Genomic DNA, 22166 nt, shown 5'->3' with positions numbered 1-22166 from the left:
TGAATACATATTTCTATATATTAACACATTTAGGGTAATATTTTCTTACATTTCCTTGTATAGAGTTGAATTAAACAACTTAATATGTATTTGAGTATTGAGTATATGAGTTACTGTTATATATTTCAGTATTTCCAGGGTGAATTACCAAAATCGTTTATAGCATATCAGTTCGTACAGTATAAAACGGAAGTTAAATGTGAGGTTTGACGTCATCTCTAATCTGATTGGACGCTGTTTCTCACGATACCGATAACCAATGAGCGAACAGCTGAAGTAGTATATAAAGCTGGTATTGAAGGTGTGTGAGTTATACTTTTCTCCTGTCAATAAAAGAGAAAACAAACAAGATGTCGGGACGTGGAAAAACCGGAAAAGCGAAGGCGAAGCCGAAAACTCGTTCCAGCCGCGCTGGATTGCAGTTTCCCGTTGGTCGTGTCCACAGGCTGTTGAGGAAGGGTAACTATGCTGAGCGTGTTGGTGCCGGCGCCCCGGTGTACCTCGCAGCTGTGCTGGAGTATCTTACTGCTGAGATCCTGGAGCTGGCTGGGAACGCCGCCCGTGACAACAAGAAGACCAGGATCATCCCCCGCCATCTGCAGCTGGCCGTCCGCAATGACGAGGAGCTGAATAAGCTTCTGGGCGGAGTGACGATCGCTCAGGGCGGCGTGCTGCCCAACATCCAGGCCGTGCTGTTGCCCAAGAAGACTGAGAAGGCCAAATAAAATCCCACGACCACCTTTAATAAACGAAAGGCTCTTTTAAGAGCCACTCACAACCTCAAAGAGCAGCGTTTTCTTAGATTTTAGTAGTACAACATCACAGTAAACAACAACGGTGTGTTCAGTTTGGCACTGCCAAATTGTACATGTTAGATTGATAACTTAGATTTTAGAGCCACATTATGTTTACATGCTGTATGTGCTCACGCTGATGTACGACTTAAGCATAAAAGCTAATGAAACCCCACTCGGTCAGCATAGGCTGACTTGCGAGTTTGCTTGCACCAGGGATCAGGGGTTCTCTATTACGTCCGCAGATCACTCATAAAGACAGAGTCCGCTGCTGTAACTTTCATTCGACGTTGTTCGGTCAAGGAAGAAACAGTAACCATGAGTGGAAGGGGCAAGGGAGGCAAAGGACTCGGAAAAGGAGGCGCCAAGCGTCACCGTAAAGTTCTCCGCGATAACATCCAGGGAATCACCAAACCCGCCATCCGCCGTCTTGCTCGTCGTGGCGGAGTGAAGCGTATCTCGGGTCTGATCTACGAGGAGACCCGCGGTGTGCTGAAAGTGTTCCTGGAGAACGTGATCCGTGACGCCGTCACTTACACCGAGCACGCCAAGAGGAAGACCGTGACCGCCATGGACGTGGTGTACGCTCTGAAGAGGCAGGGCCGCACTCTGTACGGCTTCGGCGGTTAAACTCATTCACACCAACTGAAAGAACTAAACGGCTCTTTTAAGAGCCACACACTTTTTTTTTTTTTTTAAGAGCTTTGTTCTAATACCATGTACTGTTTATAATATGGCAACAGAAGAAATCTCGCATTTCGGACATACTTTGTTCAGCAAATCAAGCCAAACAAGGGGTTTAGTGTTTCCCTCTTCCATTTAACAAAAATATTTGTTATATTGTATACTACATCACAATAGAACACGTACAACAACTGTACAATGTACAACATACCTCATATTACCTTGTATGAGTTTGCTTTCTTTACTGGAATTCTCTTTAGGAACCATCCAGTGCTCTGTAACTCCTTAACCTCTTAAGCCCCAAGGGGGTTTCTGAGCTTCCTGCTCGAAAATGTAATGCCCAAATTTAATTATTTCTCTGCAATTACAAACTGTCCTTACAATCTTGGTATCAAAATAAAGCTAACACTTGGGAAACTTCATCAGAGGTGTAAATATTGAAGCAGATATTACTGTGTCAAAATTACTGAGACTGGAACACAGAAAAAGTAAGATTTTATTCTCGCCTAATTATTATTTTTTTTTATTTTTTGCATATAACCCTTTGAAAAATATGCCTCAGATCACATTTGGTTCCAGAAATTCAGTAACCAACATATAAACATCATCTGTGCAAAGATTCATGTTTCTAAAGTGAAACAGTGAAAAATTACAGCCCTGTCAAGACATGAATATCCAGACGTTGTACAAAAATGTCCAATTTTGGCACACAATTGGACACCATGCCAGTTGAATTTTTTTTTAGGTATTAAAGAGCAGGAATTAATAAATTTTATTAACAGACCTAAACATGCTTTTTTTTTAAATATATTTTTGAAGAATTAACCACACATTTACATGGTAATGGCCCTTTTCTGCCGTGCGCATAGAGCATTTGATTGGCCTCTGGCCCTTTAAACTCCGAGGGCCTGTAACTTTGGTTTCTTTTGGTCAATTTGCATGATTGACACCTCTTTTTAATCGTTTGAGCCAATAGATTCATAGTAACGATGCCAAAACACACGTGGGCCCAAATTTACTGCATGTGGCGTCTGCTCAGTCACGTGTCTGTAGGTGGGTCTAAAATGGAGGTTGTTGACGGAAAACTGCTCTGATGCGGCTAGGTAGGCATTGTAACTACTGTTAGTCACGTGGCTACCGGCTACCGACGAAGATACCGGAGGAAATCAGGACGGTAAGCCAATTTCTGTCTTAGCGCATTTGCGCCGCTGTGTATTTTTGTGGTCTTCTTTTGCGGCTCATTCTGTGAATTTTGGTCTGATCGTGGTGAAACTTGGTGTGTGGAGTCAGTGATAGCCCTGGAAGCTAATCAGGCTATCCTTAGCCGGTTACACAAAGTCTGAAGAATTTCTGGTTCGGTTTTGTTTGTTTAGCGGACGTCTGCGCATTTACGTAACTGCTCGTTTAATCACGGCTTGTTTTCGGTGTGTTTGGTGGTTGTAGAAATGGTTTATATGACATTTTAGCTGAGATTCTGAGGTTTCTGTGGATACCACACATGTCTGGATTTATATTTCTCAACCCGCGTTATAACCGATTAAACGTGATCTCCTCCTTTTTGCCCCCTGTACCGGGGGCGTGGGGCTTATTCAATAATAATAACTGGACGTCTATTATAGAAAAAAAGTAATTTCAGAGACACTATATTCATAAATCTGGAAAAACTCAATGGAAAAAAGCAGCTACATTTTCGTTATTATTATTATTATTATTATTATTATTATTATTATTATTATTATTATTATTATTATTATTATTATTAGTAGTAGTAGTAGTAATATTACCTATGCTTATTATATACCTGTGATATTTATATTTAAATGTGAATAGAATAGAATTCAACTTTATTGTCATTGCACATGTCATAGGTACAAGGCAACGAAATGCAGTTTGCATCCACCCAGAAGTGCTTTAGCTGTGATATAGATATATTACAAATATATATTAGCAATAATATAGATATGTAAGTATATTACAGAAATGGGTCTATTATGGTATGTTACAATATACACGGTATGAGGGTATGTTATGAATATGCTATAACTATGTATGTAGGCTGTAGTGAGTATAAACTATGTACAGGCTATGAACAGGATATAAATTAAAAAAAAACTATACAGAAATAGGAGATATACAGCTATACAGAAATGTGAACTATGCAAGTTATAAACAGTTGTAGAATTAAAAATTATTGTATGTACAGAATGATTATTTACACAGAATTATACAGTAGTGCAGTTAAGATAAGTGAGATATGTGGATAGTTTCTACAGAGGCTGTATAAAGTGTTAGTGGTTGTGAGTGGTGGTTCAGTCCATGTTATTATTGTGTGTTTGAGGGTACAGTTGTCCATTGTGTGTATGTGTAGTCGTTATGTGTATGTGGATAGTCATTGCTTCATAACATGTACTATTAGGTACATAAGCATCACCTCTGTGGCTAAAATTATCAGTGCAAGTCTGAAGCTCATGAGGTTTTAGAAACTCGAAAAGGAATGAGAATACAAAGAAAACTTAGACATAGATGAAAATATATGTTGGCTTCTAAAACAGAGAATGGGATACAGAGGGACCTTCAAATGCCTGCCTTCAAGTTGGAGCATCAAATGGCTATTTTTTTCTGTAATTTGTAACATTTCTTTCTGTCATTGCCTCTCTCCACACATTTTCTTTCTTTCTTGTTTTCTTATGAAGCAGAAAGTTGAAAGAGCCCTATAAACCGGCCTGTCTTCTTTAAACCGTCACAACTTCCAATAGGCTTCCAATGTCTTCAAATCGCGGACTCAACAAGGCTCCGAGGGGCTCTTAATAATACAATTGTGTGTTATAATCCCCTGTAATGTTCAGTATTTCTCTCAATTCGTGATAAATGTTCTTAGCAAAAGAAACTTTTAAAGCGAACAGCTCCGGTATGAAGCCTGGCTGTCACCAGCCTCCACCTTCATTAGTGTGTTTGCTGCAGTCACAATATCTTCATTTTATTCCAAACTGACTGCCAGCAGGTGGATGTTTTCACTTTGAATGTGTAAAAGAACATGTGGCTCAGCTGGAAAAGTGATTTTGGTGCAGCTTTACTTGATTTGAAGTCCTTTTATGGGGTAAAAGAAGGGGCGAAGCCGCCAAGGTCCGCTGTGACTCGCCGAGGTTTCGGAGTTTCAGGGAAAAACTGCACTAAGCACCGTGGCTCAGCATGGGCTAAATTTGAAGACACTCGTGTCCGCTTGTCAGCTGCTTTACTGTCAGTCCGCATCGTTGCCTCTTGAGCTACTTTTTAACGTGTTTATCTGGAAGAGAAAACACAGAACACGTTCACTCAGGCTGCAAGCGAGAGCGCCACGCTGGATTGAGTCTCCACGGTTCTCATGTTGCATTGAAAAGGCGACTCCTGCTGCGAGTTTCTCATCTCGTCTCTCGGACTCCAGTTGGATCGCGAAAGCAGCAAAGAAAACACAAGAAGGAAAAATGGCAGAAGTAGCACCAGCGCCAGCCGCCGCTCCCGCTAAACCAGCGAAGAAAAAGGCTTCCAAGCCCAAGAAGACCGGCCCTAGCGTCAGCGACCAAATCCTTAAAGTAGTGACAGCTTCCAAAGAAAGGAAAGGGGTGTCACTAGCTGCCCTGAAGAAGGCTCTGGCTGCCGGAGGATATGATGTGGAGAAGAACAACGCTCGCGTTAAGATCGCCATCAAAAGCCTGGTTTCTAAGGGCACTCTAGTTCAGACTAAGGGCACCGGCGCTTCTGGTTCTTTTAAGCTAGGCAAGAAAACCGCTGAGGCCAAGCCCAAGAAGCCAGCGAAGAAAGCTGCTCCTAAAGCCAAGAAGCCCGCCGCTGCCAAAAAACCTGCGGCAGCGAAGAAGGCTAAGGCAGCAAAGAAGCCCGCAGCCGCGAAAAAGTCTCCGAAGAAGGCTAAGAAACCAGCTGCTGCCAAGAAACCCGCCAAGAAAGCTGTGAAGAGCCCGAAGAAGGTCGCCAAAAGCCCGAAGAAGGTGGTCAAGAAGGCGCCTGCAGCCAAGAAATCCCCGGCAAAGAAGGCTGCCAAGCCTAAAGCGAAAAAGACCGCAGCCAAGAAGAAGTAAGCTGTCATCGCTGTTACGTTTGAACTCAAAGGCTCTTTTAAGAGCCACCACAATCCCACAAGAGCCTGTTCCTAAAGCCATCAGTTACACAAATTTATTGCAAGGCATGTATAGCAGACTGTTCCTAAAGATGATGGAGCCTAAAGAGGAATCAAATCTCTTCACATCTGCTATTATATTAATTAACGTTTTTAATTTAATTATTACTTGCGCACACCTGCTAGCATCCTAGTTAAGATTATTTGGCACATCCGGTTTTTAATGCCAGCTTTCAAAAATACAGAAACTGCATGTAAAACTTGCATCATAAAATGAGCTAGAATTTTAAGCATCTACAAAAAATTAGATCACTTACATTTTACTTAAGTGCTTACACACAATTTTTGGTATGTGTTTATGCATGCGTGCTGTAAAGTCATTAAAAAAACTCCACGGCATACTAGACTCAAGGAAAGTGGCCTCTTGGCTCTGCCCAATTTAAAAACTGCTGTCAAGGGCTTTCTATTACGTCCGCACATCAGACAGCGAGTCGTGAGACCTTTATTTGACTTGTTATTGAAACAACTGAGCAAGATGAAAAGAGGTGTGCTGTGATGCGTAACATGGAATCACGTCCTTATTCTACAGAGAGTAAAGAGTAATATGAGTTAAAGACAGTTAAGTATAATGAACGTGAATTAGAAAATATTAGCTACAGGTGTAATGAATGTTTGATGGTGGGCACCAAAGTGAACTAAATATCTCATCCTTAAATAATTAAATGGGTCAAAATATAAATATATAATTAATTAAAAGGAAATCAATACATTTAATTATGTGTGCTGGGGACATGAGATAAATTTTCAATAAAACGAATGTCCATTTAGTGATACATTTATTTTCTTTAGTTTTGCACCCATGGCCTTCCATACAGAACCAGTGTCCAGGCTTGGTTCCTCTGAACAGAGTCCCATGTTCATTGACTTCCTGAGCCACATTCAGTACATCACTGCTTCAGTCCTATAAGGAATTTAAACATTGGCTGGGTTTGTGCTATATTTGGGTGATTTTGTGTGCGAGACAGTGTGTAACATAATAACAGACAGGGAGCAGAAGAATTTTATTTATAAAAAAGCAGAATGTAGAGGACATTCTGCTTTTTTATAAATAAAATCCAGTTCATAAGCAATTCTACCCCCAGTTCTAAAAAAAATTCTCTCTCTCTCTCTCTCTCTCTCTCTCTCTCTCTGTGTGTGTGTATAAGTTAGTTAAAATTATATGTTCATTCTTCAGAATCACTTTATAATCAAATAAGACACAAACTTTTTTTTCTCCACCCCCCCAAAATACATGTTCAAACCACCTTATCAATGTCGCAGAGAATTGTCACATCTATCAAATACAGTGTATCAACTCAGCTGTGCAGAGGCAAACATAATGAAGTAGTTCATTTCAAGTTGTACATTCATGCGCCTCTTCATATTTTTGTCCACCAGAGGGCAGAAAAGCGTTAAAAAGCTTAGAGTAACTAACCCTTCTTCAATACAAGCTTCACTGCTTCAGATACCTTAATTTGGCCACCACTACGCTTAATAATGATGGCAATATTTTGAGCCAACCTTTTAATATCACCTTTTAATATTGTCCTTTAAGGGTTAAACTACAACAAATTCATTAAGACTGTTGTCTTCTTATCTCCAAAAGTTGATTCTGTTCATCTGGACGTAGCATTTTGTTGGAAAAACATTTCGTCACTCATCCAAGTGACTTCTTCAGTCTCAGCTGACTGCAGGTTCTTCGCCATCTTACAATGCTGTGATTGCAGCCATTCCCCAACTCTCTGTGAATGGTACTCATGGCCATTGATCAGTGGTCTTTGGTCAGTGGTCATGAGAATTTGCATAATTAAGATTGAGGAACTGACCTCCCAGCCCATTGTTCCTTCACTGGGCTGGTTTCAGTCATTATGCAAATATACTGTTTATAAGGTTGGAAACCTGCGGTCAGCTGAGACTGAAGAAGTCACTTGGATGAGTGACAAAACGTTTCTCCCACAAAACGCTACGTCCACATGAACAGAATCAACTTTTGGAGATTTATTTACCTGGATGATTGAGCATGCATCAAGATGTTTTCTTCTTAATGTGTTTTAATGCTTTGTGTTTTAAATAGTGCTTTATATCCCTAAAATAGTCAGCGATCACTGTCAGCATCTCTGGGTTTTTATTAGAAATTATTATATATATATATGTATGTATGTATTATCAAGGTTATTGTTATTGTGCTTTTCAGTTAACAAAAATGGTTATTGGCTTGAAACCAGACATTATTTAAAACAAACACACAAAAAAATGAATAAACATTCATTGTTTACAGGGAAATAGTCTATACAGTGACCTCCTTGGTTGTTTTCTGAACACCGTTGGGTACGGTGCTGGTATCCCTATCTGTAGTTACAGAGACCAGTGGTGTTATCCACAGACTTCACACATGGATTTGGTGAATGCATGGATTATTGTTCCTATAGCATTAATTAAAGCAGTACTTGTAATATCGTGGTTTACAATGTTGCCTCACGGGATGTTTCTGAGTTTTAATCCAGCTGCCTGCTGCTTTTCTTTCAGCAATTGCATGTTCTCCCTGTTGTTGCGTCCTGCAGTCCAAACACTGGTTAGTTTAATTGGTGATTCTAGATTGACTGTAGCTGTGAATGAGGGTGTCTGTTTCTCTGTGTCAGCTGTGTAGCTCCCCCACAAAGAATAAATGTACAGATGCAGTGAGTGCTGTTCTTCAATCTGCAAAAGCCATTCATTCATTCTCAGCTATCACACCTCAGACAAAGGAACCCTGGTCAGGGTGTTGGTCTGTCTCAGGATGGGGCTACAGATTGTGTGGAACTAAGTTTAAACGTATGTTTATTTGAGTTGTTTATGATGCTTATGACAATGCTGAAGCTCGGAACTGGGAATCAAACCAGAACGCTGGAGGTTACTTGATGCTTTCATCTTCTTTCCTCTGGTCACTTCTTCAGAGCAAATGTACAGCAGTAACAGTATCAGTGGCACAGGTTTACATTTTTTTATTTATGTATTTGTTTATTTATATTAAAAGACTGAGAATCAACCTTTGCATTGTCATGCACAGGATGTAAAATGTTCAACAAATGTTTAACACTTGGTGATGAGATCATATGCAAACTGTAAGCTTTCAAAATTAATAGAAATTAAATATTTATGACAGGGCGCCACATTTAACTGATTAATTGAACTGATTGAATGGGGGGGGAACTGACGCTGACAGGAACTTCCAGCTTTCCTTTTTGGTCTTCCGTGTTTACACGGCACGCCCAATCTTTCGACCAAAGGCAGAGCCTCGACCAATGACAGGCGCGGATCTGCACAGCCTTATTTGCATACAGCGGAAATAAAAGAGAGCCGCTCTGCGCTGACGGGCACATACTCTGCTGTGAAGTAGCAAAGAAGGAAAATGCCTGAACCCGCCAAGTCCGCGCCCAAGAAGGGCTCCAAGAAAGCCGTGACTAAAACCGCCGGCAAGGGCGGCAAGAAGAAGAGAAAGACCAGGAAGGAGAGCTACGCCATCTACGTTTACAAGGTGCTGAAGCAGGTGCACCCCGACACCGGCATCTCCTCCAAGGCCATGAGCATCATGAACTCGTTCGTCAACGATATCTTCGAGCGCATCGCCTCTGAGGCCTCCCGCCTGGCTCACTACAACAAGCGCTCCACCATCACCTCCAGGGAGATCCAGACCGCCGTGCGCCTTCTGCTGCCCGGTGAGCTGGCCAAGCACGCCGTGTCCGAGGGCACGAAGGCCGTGACCAAGTACACCAGCTCCAAGTAAACTGCAGCTCTACTCCACCCAAAAAAGGCTCTTTTCAGAGCCACCCACTTCTTCTAAAGAGCACATGTCCACACAAAAATTTAAAGTAACACGAACTGCTGAAAACTGTTCAGTACTTCAAAGTCAAAAGCAAACAGACAAAATCAAGTATTTGTTTGATGTTGTAAAACAGCGCGATTACATCATGACCAGAAGGGTCTTGATGTCTGACTTGTTCATGGGGCTTGTATGTTTTTCACTGGAGTGAATGCACGGACAATGTTCTGTGTGTGTGTGGGGTGGGTTTTTTTTTTTTTCTTTCTCTCTCCCCTTCCTTCAGTTGCGTTATACATATACACCATGTACATTGTGCTTGAACACAAAGCACATCTAATGTTTTGTTATCCCAAACTGAGTGAATTAGACTAGAGATAAGATAAAATATTATATATATATATATATATATATATATATATATATATATATATATATATATATATATAATATTTTATCTTATCTCTATGGTCGGTGGTGACCTGCAGGTTCTGGACAAGATGTGTTGGAATGACGGTCTCGACCAATACCGACTGACACCCACTGAGCTCAAACAGAAGTTCAAAGAAATGAATGCAGATGCTGTATTTGCCTTTCAGCTGCGTAACCCTGTCCACAACAGGGACAGGGTTGTCCTGATGCAGGACACCCACAAGCGTCTGATCGAGCGAGGCTACCGTCGGCCTGTTCTGCTGCTCCACCCACTAGGAGGTTGGACCAAAGATGATGACGTGCCACTGCCTTGGAGAATGAAGCAGCATGCTGCTGTGCTGGAGGAGGGCGTTCTGAATCCAGGATCTACCATTGTTGCCATTTTTCCCTCACCCATGATGTATGCAGGGCCAACTGAGGTTCAGTGGCATTGCAGAGCACGAATGGTGGCCGGTGCCAATTTCTACATTGTTGGTCGTGACCCTGCAGGCATGCCTCACCCTGCCACAGGAAAGGACCTGTACGAGCCCACTCACGGAGCCAAGGTGCTCACCATGGCTCCGGGCCTCATCACCCTCGAAATTGTTCCATTTAAGGTTGCTGCTTACAACAAGGTCAAAAGGGCAATGGATTTTTATGATCCAAAAAACCATCAAGATTACGATTTCATCTCAGGCACACGCATGCGTAAAATGGCTCGCGAGGGAGAGAACCCTCCCGACGGCTTCATGGCGCCCAAAGCCTGGGCCGTGTTGAAAGAGTACTACAAGTCACTGGAGAAGGCCTAAAGGTCAGGTCTCAGCTGGGGGGAGGAAAAACGTGACAAAAAACATGGGAACACAGTGGTGGTTTCTACTGAGGTTTGGGACCACTCACTCATTTCTATCACAAACTTCACTCACTCTGGCTTCTGTCATGGTTTTAGTCTTATCTGTGTTTTAGCTGTATGTGCTTTATTTAACTAAACCTCTCCTCTGACTATGAAATGTAGAAGCACAGGTCAGTATACTAAGAAGTTCAAGAGAACAAAGTAGATATTCTTTACTAACATGACAACTGTAAGTTCTGATCAGTGGTTAAGAGTGTTGTTTTTAAACATCCAAATGATGATGAAGAGTCACTGTTGACCAGTACTCAAATATTCGGGAGAAGTTGTTACAATTTGTCCTAGTATTTAAAATGTTACTCAACTCACTAGAATCGACTTAACGCTGTACTTTTGTTACTGTATGCGTACACGCAGGTGTGGTAGTGGCTCAAATGTTACTGTACACAAGTGTTTAAAGTAAAAATTGAGTGCCTTGGTCCTCAAAGTCAGTTCACATGTTCACATTGAAGTTGGACACCTGCCTCTTCTATCACTGGTTGTATTTTTACATTGAAATGGTCCAGTATGTCAAGAAAATTGTGAAAAACAGATCAGCGGTTATGTTTTTTTTGTTTGTTTTTTTACCGTATAGTGCAGTCTTTCTTAAACTTGTAGAAAAACGTATCACTCCATTTTAATTTTGCTTTTTTTGTGTGTTGTGTTTGTAGCTTTGCTGCTTTGAGATCTATTTACTTTTTTCTCCCATGTCATGTATTGCTAATATTTTATTGTGCTTTACCATGGGATCAGATTTGTAATCTTTCCTTGTCCAATAAATCATTTTTAGCCAAAAAAAAAAAAAAAAAAAAAAAAGCAAGGGTGGAGTTTACTGACCTCTATTAGTAGTTATGTAATCATACCCCGTATGCCCCGTTATCGTTTGCGTCTAATTTCAGCAATTTATGGGTGAGACTTAAGTACATCGGAAACGGGGATCCCCCGACCCGTGATTATGTTGCTGAAGAACTGTTATTACAAACATCATGGGTGAATGTGCAAGATATATACTCTTTCATCGCTCTTCCCAGTAAACGGGATTTTGAGCTGTGTTTCACCCAAGAGGCGCCTTTACGTCGCTTCTTAGAGATTTCCTTTTCCAACGCATCGCACCCGAAATGGAAAGACTGGCAAGTGGAGTCTTCTGTCCAGGTAGAGGTAGTGACTCTTGTTGTTAAATTCTGGACTGGAAGGATTCCAGACCAAGATATCGAGCTATATCTTAAAAGGTATTGCGAGATTCTCCAACCTCCCATCAAGCCAGTGGATAAATTCGGATTCTGGTATGGAGTCCGAAAATACAAAGTTTGGATGCGTAGAGATGAAGCTGGACATATAATCTCCATTCCTAATTCCATCTCGTTGGGCCCCTATAATGGCAGGATTATTTATCCAGGACAAACAGTGAGGGGTTTCATCTGCCAAGATTTAGACCACCAGGCGAGAGAATGCCCCACAATTAAATGTTGGAAATGCGGTGAGTTGGGCCACAAGGCTAAAAGTTGTCATAATGAAAGCGAATGTTCCCTTTGTGGTCTCAAAGGGCACACTTTCTTTAAATGCCCCAAGTCTTTTGTGAATATACTTAAGTCTTCCAGACAACCTCGACCTTCAGACACTTTGGATTTCCCGTCTTTGGAGGATCCTTTTCAAGCAATGGATGCCCCCGCGAATGCCCAGGAGAGAGAGGCTCCCCCCTCTCCTCCTCTTCCCCCTCCCCCAACGTCAGTCTCACTGCCACTCCCTGTTTCGCTCAGTTTAGATAATCCACATGTGGATGATCAGGATAACCAACCTAGCCCTATCCAAGATGAGTTACCATCTCCACTGTCTCAGTCAAGTGAAAAAAGTGACGAGAGTAATGAAGAGCTGGGTGGTAACCTGGTCATAGAGACATCTGGTGGCGAGAACAAGAGCGATAGTGATGACGAGGAAATCGACAGTGAGAAGACATCTGATGACAACGGAGATAGCGAGGACCTTGGATCCTCCCCTCTTACAGAGGCGGCGTCTCTGGCTCTTGCTGCTCTGCCTGACGAAACGAAAGGAAAAAGGAAGACCTTCTTCAGTGGAAGTCACCCAGCCCTTGATGAGTTCGTCAACGAGGACATGAGAGGAGGCAGAAAAAGGAGTGTTTCTGCCTCTAGCTGTGGAAAAGATAAGCGGAAGGATAATAGACCAAGTCCTCCGTGAGGTAATAATTTTGAAATGGATTTTCCTTAGTGAATCTATGAGTAACATTAAAATAATAACATTTAATGTCAGAGGTCTTCAATCAGAAAAGAGCAGGAAAAGAAAGGTTGATTTCTTAAAAAGGCTTGATTATGATATTTTGTGCCTTCAAGAGATGAGATTGAAAACACACGCAGATATAGATGAATTAAATAACGTGGAATACTGGTCATTCAATAATATCGATAGGGGAAGACAGCTCTGACAGAGTGGGCTTTTTCTTCAAAAACACTCATGTGAACATCATAAAGAAAAGAGATATAATACCAGGACGGCTTTTACTTGTGGATTGCCATTATGGTGGTCAAAAGTTTAGGTTACTTAATGTGTATATCGCACCCGAAAGAACAAGGAAAATGCAATTGCTAAAGAAAATGAGACATTTGTTGGAATGTGGGTTTAATACTGTTTTATGTGGAGATTTTAATATGGTTACGGAAGAGAATGACAGGATTGCTAGTACGACATTCAAAGAGTCCAGGGAAGGCAAACTACTTACACAAATATGTAAAGACGCATCTCTTAGGGATTTATATAGGATCTTATATCCTCAGACAACTCATTTTACAAGGTTTGACTCATCCTCTAAAACTAGAATAGATAGGATTTATATATCTTCCGAGATTTTAGCTTTAAAATATAATGATTTCGTAACTGAGTTCTCTGATCATAAGGTAGTCAGAGCTACAATTTTGTGCGGCACTGACCCCCCTTCCACTTTTTGGAAATTAAATACGAGCTGTCTAAGTGACGGGGCACTAGTTTTGGAATTAAAAGCAGAAATTGAGAAAGTTTTGCAACTTAAAAAACTCACAACATCAGATATGCAATTGTGGGAGATACTGAAAGAACGGCTGCGAAACTTTTTCAAATTTAAATGTAGAGAAATAAATTATGCAAAAAATATAAAGTATAACGAACAAGTAAATCAATATAACCAAAAGAAACGCAATAATGATTTTATTTCCTCTATAAGAGATGAGGGAGGAAACTCCTTTGTAAACGAAGTAGATAAAAGGCGAGTTATCAGAAGCCTATGTGCTCATATGTTCTCTCCGTTATCTACAAAAACAAGTGCAGTAAAATACCTGTTAAGTAAAATAGAGCCTCTGGACTCCATCCAATATACCTCACTTTTAGGAAATATTACTAAAGAGGAGGTTGAATGTGCGATCAGTCAGTTAAATATAAACAAAACCTGGATTGGGTGCGCCAGATCTCCGCATCAATTTGAGAATTCCGTTTATTAAAAATGTTTTTAGCGCTCTTAATAAGGGAACTCCGTGGATTAGAGGTGATGTAGCACAATGGGAAAAATTAAAAGGTAGGGCTAGATCAAATATACCTTATTATAAGCTTCTTTTTGGCGACACTACAGAATAGTGGCAAGACCTTAATATTAACTGGACACAAGTATGCACTAAACAAGTATATAATATAATTAATAATAAAAATAATGAAGGACAGATAAAATATAAGGGCGTGGGCGTAGAAGAATACCCGTTAATAGTTAAAAATATCTATGACAAATTAATCTCTGAAAATATGAGAGATACGGTGTGGTTGATTTCTGTTGGACGTCTCCCCGTTAGAGCGGTGGTTCAGTGGAGCTGTTATGTTACCACCAAAGAATGTCCTATGTGACGATGTGCCGAAGATGAAACCCTTGAACATTTACTGCTATCCTGTTACAGAACAGTAGAAATCAGACAGCAAATGACTAAAGTGGGGTTTGAAATTGAAAACAACATACGAGCTATAAAATATGGTCTGTTTAAAGAAAAAATGTAGGATAGTAAAAGACGCCTCTTTTGCAGTGGATGGAGGAGCAGGTGGTGGTGCTGCAGGCGACGGCGTGGGAGCCGCGGATGGTGGCGCTGCAGGCGACGGCGTGGGAGCCGCGGATGGTGGCGCTGCAGGCGACGGCGTGGGAGCCGCGGATGGTGGCGCTGCAGGCGAGGCAGGGGGCTGGACGGGCCCCTCGGACCCTCCAGCGGAGGCAGGGGGCTGGGTAAACAACTGAGGTGAGAACTGAGCAGGTGACGGAGCTGATAGGTGAGCTAAAGTCTGAGCTATGGAGAGAAGTTTAAGATGTATTGACTGTTGTAAGGATGGTAGTAATGGGGGGGGGGGGGGGGGGGGGGGTAAGGTGGTAGATTAGCAGTAAGCTGAGCTCGTTCCCCTGCCCCTCCAGAACCTGAAGAAAACTGCTGGACGGGCTCACCTGAGCCTCCAGCGAGGTCAGAAACAGGTGCAGGTACCTGCCGGATACCAGCCAATCCCACCCAAGGAGAAGGTACGGGTGGTGGAGCTAACTGGTTCCCGGTCTCCCTCACCTTGGGAGCCGGGACAGGCACCGTCAACGGCTGGGCAGCTGCTGTCCCCACCCGAGGAGCTAGTATGGGTGCAGCGACAGGCAGTGCCTCAGCCGGCCTGGACACCGGAGCAGGGACCAGCTGGACCTCAGCCTCCCCCACCCAAAGCACTGAAACAGGTGCAGGGGAATGCTGGGCCCGAGCTGCACTGGGAGCAGGAACACAACGGGGTGAAGGAGCAGGCTCAGCAAACACAGACTCATATAAAATGCTTGTTAGCTTCCTACCACCACCACGTCTAGCAGTCTTAACAGTCTCAGTCTTTGATTTAACAGTTTTCACAGTCTCAGACTTTACGTGGCCAGGTTTAGAAAAAAAACAGACTTGGCAAAAGTGGGTTTTAGCTTATTTCCACCACGATGAACAGTCTTAGGACTAAAAATCTCAGAGGAATGTATATTGTCATTAACTAGCTCGTGAGGAGCTAAACCAAAACTGGCCTTCCAATCCAAATCATCATCGTGAAAAAAGACCCCGAAGGTGTCTGAGGTGAGATTATAGTCCTTTCTGTTTATTGGCTCAGGAGTGTGGGCAAGGTAGTGATTTCGACTCACCACCACAAGTTGCTCAGAATTGTCCATATGACGGCGGCGTGGGCGCCGCTTTCCTCAGGAGGAGCAACGCTGTGGCTCCAGCAAGAAATGTGTGTCTGAAGTTAAACGAAGACCTCCCACTTGTAGTGTAGGTAGCACAAGTGCAGGCGAAGCAGCAGGTGAAGCAGCATGGCAACTCTGGGGACCCCCCAGAGCTAAACGAGTCCCATGAAAAATGTGCCCATAGTCGGGGGTGAGCCATGGCCTCCACCGGAGCGCCTCCTCTAGCTGGGAGAGAGCTACCTGCCGGCACTAGTGCAGTTCAATGTCTGCTGGGTCCATATTCTGGTCGCGATCTTCTGTCAAGTGTCGTTGTGTGCAGGCAGCAGTAGTAGACCCAAAGTGCAGACTCATGGCAGGCAAAAGTGTACTTCAAACTCAGCTTTTATTGCTGGATGGCAAAACGTAACAGAAATCCAAATAAACTTACATAAGCAGGCAGCCAGAACACACAGCATAAATGAAGGTAGATCATGACACCGACAAACTGAAACACAGGGCTTAAATACACAGAGGGAGCAATCAGGGAATGGGCAACAGGAGGGAAACACAGCTGGGGCAAATCAGGCCTAACGAAACTGGGGAAGCAAAACCAGATACATTAACATAAGACAAGGACCTTCAAAATAAAACAGGAAACATAACACAGACTGAACTTACAGACACAGACTCACAGGCAGGCACTGCAACAGAGGGAACAGAGACGTGGGACCAGGGCAGACACAGACACTGACTGGACACGGGGATATAGCAGACAGGGGAGACAGCAACTAAGGATGCACAGAGACATAAACCATAAGACAGAACTCTAACAAAGAAACCAAAGACTATTATATTATTTATCATTTCTAAACTCAAAAACCCTGGGTCAATGACCCAGGCATCCTAACATTAACCCTCGGTTAAGGTGGTGATAGTACTATGAGCGGGGCCCTGGGCACGTCACTTAATTTTACTGGTAAACAGGAGAAACAATAATTAACCAGTTTTAACCTTTGTACTTAGAAGTTTTAATATTGGTGGTGCCTCCACTCAGTGAAAATAGTGAGTTCTGTTTAATCTTCACCAAGAATAATGGATTTATCTAACGTGTTAAACCCCTTTTCACTTTTTAGTAACCGTTACCACTTATACACTCTGTAAATAATAATTATGACACAACACAAAACTTTAAATTCAAAATGTAAAATTTAGTAAAAATAAAATATGATTTAAATAAAATAAATACAATATTCCAAGTTCTAAACTGTTTCCTTACAATTAAATTGGATGTTTTTTCTTCACAACTCACATTCAGTGTTTTAGAAAACGCATTTATCCAAATTACTCCCCTTTAAGTTCCGTTCCGTTTGTGAGCTCATTTACTGAAACCGTTGCAGATCTGGTCGTTGCTTGGGCTCGTTGGGATCAGAAAACACATAAATGGCTGCTTCACTTGTTAAACAAGCAGAAAATAAAATGCCCTTGCTCAAGTCTACTCAGAAATCCTTTGGGCTAACTGCGAAGGCAAGTTGAGGGGCAGGCTCGGTCTGTGACCATGCGGCCTCCACTCGGCAACGTGGTTGGAATTAGCTGCATGGCCGGGTTGCTGAGTACACTAGGACGAAACCACGGAAATCCTATCCACAGCAGAAGGGTCCAGAGAATTCCTCTCGGTCCATCATCACAGGGTAAAACAGTCCATAACAGGAACGTAGACTCTACATCCACGGCTATTGTTTAACTATTCTCCCGTTAGCTCTGGTATACAACCTCCTCCGCTAATGTGCAGCTGCCACTCTCACCAGCTTAGTTTTTTTTTTTTTTACTTTTTTTTTCTTTCGCCTCACTTAGATCACACCTTCCTTACATCTGATTGGACAATAGGTTTACATCAACCAATGGGATAAAAGAAAATATAAGATTAACAACCCAAAATGTACTTGTAAAACAACTTGCAGCAAATATGCCAAGTTGATCAATTACTGATTCCACTTCCTCTCTTTTAATTTCCCCAACCAAGGTTTCATAAATAACAGAATTTAATGGTTCAACCTCACTTAGAAGATTGTTAACAGCGTCACTGTTTGTAACTATGGGTGAAAACATCTCTACAATAGTCCCTAATAACTTATCTTTTCCCTTCTTCTTTAAAAACTGACTTTCCATGTTTGTCCTTAATTGAGACAATGAAATCATTTCCACGTTTCTTTTGATTATTTAGAATCATATAGTTGCTATTCCCATAAAATTCAGTACATCTCAACATATTAAATAAATCTTCTCTATTGACTCGATCAATACTCTCCTTAAGAGATATCATTTGATTTTCCTCCTCTCCTTGTTTCTCCTTCTTATTTCTTATATATATATATATATCTACTTACTTCTTCATTGTATTTCATATTCTTAGCATGATTTAATTCTCTCGCTTTAAATTTAAATTTACACATGCGTCGTTCAAGAAGTTCCCCAAGTTCCAAGAAAGAGGCAGTAAAAATCTTACGATGTAATATTTTCTTAATTTCAGATTTAACTTCAGACACAAGCAACTCGTCTGCTAACAAAGATGTATTCAGTTTCCAATAGTTCAAAAATTCATGGGAGCAACAGGATATTGTTGCCATAACCACCATGTGATCAGAAAAGTCTGTTAAGAATGTGTCATATTTAATACTTTGAATATTAGTTGATATGTAAAATCTATCAATCCTTGTTTTGGTTAATGAGTCGAACCTAGTGTAATGTATGGTATGGGGATGCAAGACTCTGTACAGATCACTAAGTGCTGCTTCCTTACAAATTTGAACCAACAATTTACTTTCTCGCCGCGATTCTCTAAACTCATGTCATGGTCCTGGGTCGAGCGACCCAGTGTTTGAGTTTTATGTATCTTTTGTATTCATTTTTCTTACTGTTTAACCCTTTAAGACCTACCATTGAACCAAGTCCGCCAGAGCTTATATTATATTTTTACATGTTGTAGTGCCATTTTTGGGAGCATTTCAAGTTGATATACATCAATACAACCATTATAGCCCAAATTTTAATAATAATAAATAATAATAATTTATAATAATAAATAAATAATTACATAAATTGCAAAAAAGTGCAATAAACTACAAAAAATTTAAAATCGTTTTTGTTTTTTTTAACATATATTTCTAGTTAGAGAAATTTAAGAGGCTTATCCCTCAAAACTGTAAATACAAAAAAGTTGCACAAAATAGTTTCCCACCACAGGAAATTTATTTTAAGTGTCTTCATAGTTTTATTTTTATATACTGCAGGAAAAACGAAAATAAATATTATAATGCAAATTTGCAAAAAAAACAGCATATGCATCAAAATAAACTATTTCCAGCAGTGCAATATGAGTCCTAAGCATCCCAGAAACGACACAGAAAGTCATGAAGTCAAACATAACTTTTAAAAACAACAGTATAGGCTCATAAGGCCCTGATGGTAAAAAACTACATTTCCGCAAAATGACATCACGTCCGGTTTTGGGCAGGTATGGCGGACATGCGATAGTTCCCGCTGATGGACATAGGAAGTGTTACAAACAGCTGATCGGATCGGCAAAGCGTGTTTCTGGAATATTATGTTTTGTTGCTGCAAGTGCTTTTTATGCAGTTTTTGCAAAGCTATAAGTGGAAGGAAACCGTGACCGAGGACAAGCTGATGGCATAAGATGTAAGTACAACTCCTCCGGTTTCATATGCAAAAAAAATTTTTGTGCTAGCTTACGTGGTTGCAGTGCTACCGGGATTTAAAAATAGTTGCGCAAAACGGAGCGTGCCCGCTCCGACCGGCTTTAAAGGGTTAATAATGCAGAATTATTATATACAAATAAAAAAACCTGAAGTTGTGTGCTATTTCAACACGTAATTTAACATGTCATTTAACATTTATCTTGCCTTGACATTTCAACAAAAACATTTGACAGTAACACTTTCCCTTATTCACAGGTTTTTGTTTAGGAACAATAGCATACTTACAGTTTTCCCTTTAGGTCTGCTCTGTTTTTTGCTCACAACCTCTCCTGCTTTTGAAAAGATTCTCTCTGCAGGTACAGAAGAAGCAACGATTCCTAGGTATCTCACTGCAAGTCTGCTTAGGGATGGGAAGGTTTGTTCATGCTCTTGCCACCAAACCAATGGATCCTTATCTCGGGGAATCAGTTTTTCCCCTGAGTACTGGCGTAATTCAATGAGTACATCACTGGAAGCTGACCACTGATGTTGGCTTGACACAACCTGCATGTCAAAATCTGTCCATATCCCTCCTTTTGTTGCAGCTAGACCTGCGGGTGGAGGACTCGGGATAGACCCTGAAGTAGAAGGCCCTGAGGCAGAGCTAACAGTAGGTGTTGAGCTTACAGTTAGAGTGGGAGCAGACTGTCCTCTCTGATAGACTTCTTGCATTTCAGTGTGGAGATGTTTTTTTAATACTTCAACATTGTCTTTGTCACGAAAACCAAGGTGTTTAAACCTAACATCCAGAAATGTACTTGCAGCTAGACAGTGAATGCTCTCAATACCCCTGAATCTGCGCTGGCATTGCTGTGCCAGTTGTGTGGAAAAAGCGCTGCCCTGATGTTCACAGGCTGCTACAGCCCTGTGAATGAGTGACACAAATGGAATAACTTTGGAGACTGAAACATGTTTTTCCGATGAAACTTCCTGTGTTACTTCTTCAAACAGCCGTAGTGCAACAACTGTTTCCTTGATCAGGGATAATTCTCCCACATTTAAGCACAATGCATTCTTCCCTAAAAGGCAGAGGGCTGTGGTCACGGCTTCATTTTGCTCACAGAGCCGCTCCAACATGTAAAAGACAGAGTTCCAGCGGGTATCTACTGACTGAATTAGCTTGTGCTCTGCCACTTTCAACTGTTGCTGACTATCCTTGAGCTTCTCTGTAGCCTTTGTGCTGTGGTGAAAAAAGGACACGATCGCACGGCATTTTTCCAGCACCTGCACCACTTCTGGGAAGAGCTTTTACACTGTCCTTTACAACTAAATTCAGTGTGTGTGCAAAACATGGAAGATGCCTCCATCCAGCTTTGTGCATTACAGGAACCATATTTGCACCATTGTCTGTGACAACTGCAACCACCTTCTCAGTTATGCCCCATTCTTCTGTGATTTGCTTAATTGCTGAGGTGATATTATCTGCTGTATGCTGCCCGTGGAAAGAGTGGGTTTCCAGGACAAATTCTCTCATTTGACAGTTTTCAATGAGATGACATGTTACAGTCAAATATGCCTCTGTGGACACTGAGGTCCACATATCAGTGGTAAGTACAACACTAGAAGCATTTTGCAAAGATGCTCTTACTTTGCCTTTACATTCATCAAACAAATTTACAAGATGAGTCTCAGTCAGTGGTTTTCCTCCTGGGAGTTTATATTTTGAATCAAGAGCTCTCACAAATCCCTGGAAACCTTGGTCCTCAACTATGGACAGAGGCTGGAGCTCCTTCACAATCATCTCTACAAGGCATCTAGTGAGTGTTGCTGCTCTTGGGGAATCATCTACATAAAAAGTAAAATACAAAGGACAAAACAAAAGATAAAAAAAAGACAGTATACTGTACTGAACGTTGAATCTTTTTAGAGTCATGTATGCAGTCTGTCAAAATAGCCTAAGGGGAAAGGAATTGAAAGTTTACATATACTTGCTGTTTTGAATAGAATGCTGTGTTAATGAAATTGTCAGTATAATACACAATTAAAAGAATAAATAAGTTTGTCAATACCTGCATTTTAAAATATTCAAATAACTATCAGTCAAAAAAATTAAACTGAGTGAAAATAATAATAAAGCTAATACATAAGAGAAATATTTTATAGATGCTATTATTATGTATGAAATAATCTTCAACTGAATTTTTATGTTTTAAAGACTACACCCATATGGAAAAGTTACATAGTTTCATATCTCTAGTTTTCCTCCTCCTCCTCAGGTGCGCTACAATAGTTTTACATACTACGGAACTACTTATCATTTTTTGTTCTATAACCCCTTTAGCCCTTGTTTTCCATATGTATACATTTATAACACACATCACCAATCAAAACAATTTTCTTTTTATTTCCACTCATTTTATATATATATTTTTATATTATTTTCAATATCAAATCCGAGTTTATCCATCTTCTGTCTTATTTCAACCGTCCTGTAACATGATAGCAACAGATGATCAAGAGTTTCGTCCTCATCACAATTCTCCATGGGGCATTTCTTTGTAGTAACGAAGC

The 22166-nt window shown here is 41.1% G+C and overlaps 4 protein-coding genes and 1 pseudogene across 4 annotated transcripts; all 5 read left to right on the top strand.

Moving 5' to 3' along the window:
- Positions 1-308: 308 nt before the first annotated feature.
- Positions 309-1010, top strand: LOC146379696 (histone H2A-like). Its single transcript, XM_084941021.1, has one exon. It carries the CDS (start codon positions 351-353, stop codon positions 723-725), a length of 375 nt encoding a protein of 124 aa, XP_084797147.1. The 5' UTR covers positions 309-350; the 3' UTR covers positions 726-1010.
- Positions 1011-1069: 59 nt separating this feature from the next.
- On the top strand, positions 1070-1894 carry LOC146379695 (histone H4). The gene has a single exon (XM_084941023.1). It carries the CDS (start codon positions 1113-1115, stop codon positions 1422-1424), a length of 312 nt encoding a protein of 103 aa, XP_084797149.1. The 5' UTR covers positions 1070-1112; the 3' UTR covers positions 1425-1894.
- Positions 1895-4869: 2975 nt separating this feature from the next.
- On the top strand, positions 4870-5628 carry LOC146379694 (histone H1-like). Its single transcript, XM_084941020.1, has one exon. The coding sequence runs from the start codon at positions 4940-4942 to the stop codon at positions 5549-5551; it is 612 nt and encodes a 203-aa protein (XP_084797146.1). The 5' UTR covers positions 4870-4939; the 3' UTR covers positions 5552-5628.
- Positions 5629-8974: 3346 nt separating this feature from the next.
- LOC146379693 (histone H2B 1/2) lies at positions 8975-9447 on the top strand. The gene has a single exon (XM_084941019.1). The coding sequence runs from the start codon at positions 9017-9019 to the stop codon at positions 9389-9391; it is 375 nt and encodes a 124-aa protein (XP_084797145.1). The 5' UTR covers positions 8975-9016; the 3' UTR covers positions 9392-9447.
- Positions 9448-9891: 444 nt separating this feature from the next.
- Positions 9892-11314, top strand: LOC146379692 (bifunctional 3'-phosphoadenosine 5'-phosphosulfate synthase 1 pseudogene; annotated as a pseudogene).
- Positions 11315-22166: the final 10852 nt, after the last annotated feature.

The sequence above is a fragment of the Perissodus microlepis genome, chromosome 10 (assembly GCF_051167445.1).
Source record: "Perissodus microlepis isolate ML-2025 ecotype Zambia chromosome 10, ASM5116744v1, whole genome shotgun sequence".
NCBI classification, from domain to species: Eukaryota; Metazoa; Chordata; class Actinopteri; order Cichliformes; family Cichlidae; genus Perissodus; species Perissodus microlepis.
This window is presented reverse-complemented; position numbering and strand designations above follow the sequence as displayed.

Bases quoted from the DNA above. Each gene is read 5' to 3' on its own strand.
- LOC146379694 (XM_084941020.1), top strand. From the start codon at position 4,940: ATGGCAGAAGTAGCACCAGCGCCAGCCGCCGCTCCCGCTAAACCAGCG.
- LOC146379693 (XM_084941019.1), top strand. From the start codon at position 9,017: ATGCCTGAACCCGCCAAGTCCGCGCCCAAGAAGGGCTCCAAGAAAGCC.
- LOC146379695 (XM_084941023.1), top strand. From the start codon at position 1,113: ATGAGTGGAAGGGGCAAGGGAGGCAAAGGACTCGGAAAAGGAGGCGCC.
- LOC146379696 (XM_084941021.1), top strand. From the start codon at position 351: ATGTCGGGACGTGGAAAAACCGGAAAAGCGAAGGCGAAGCCGAAAACT.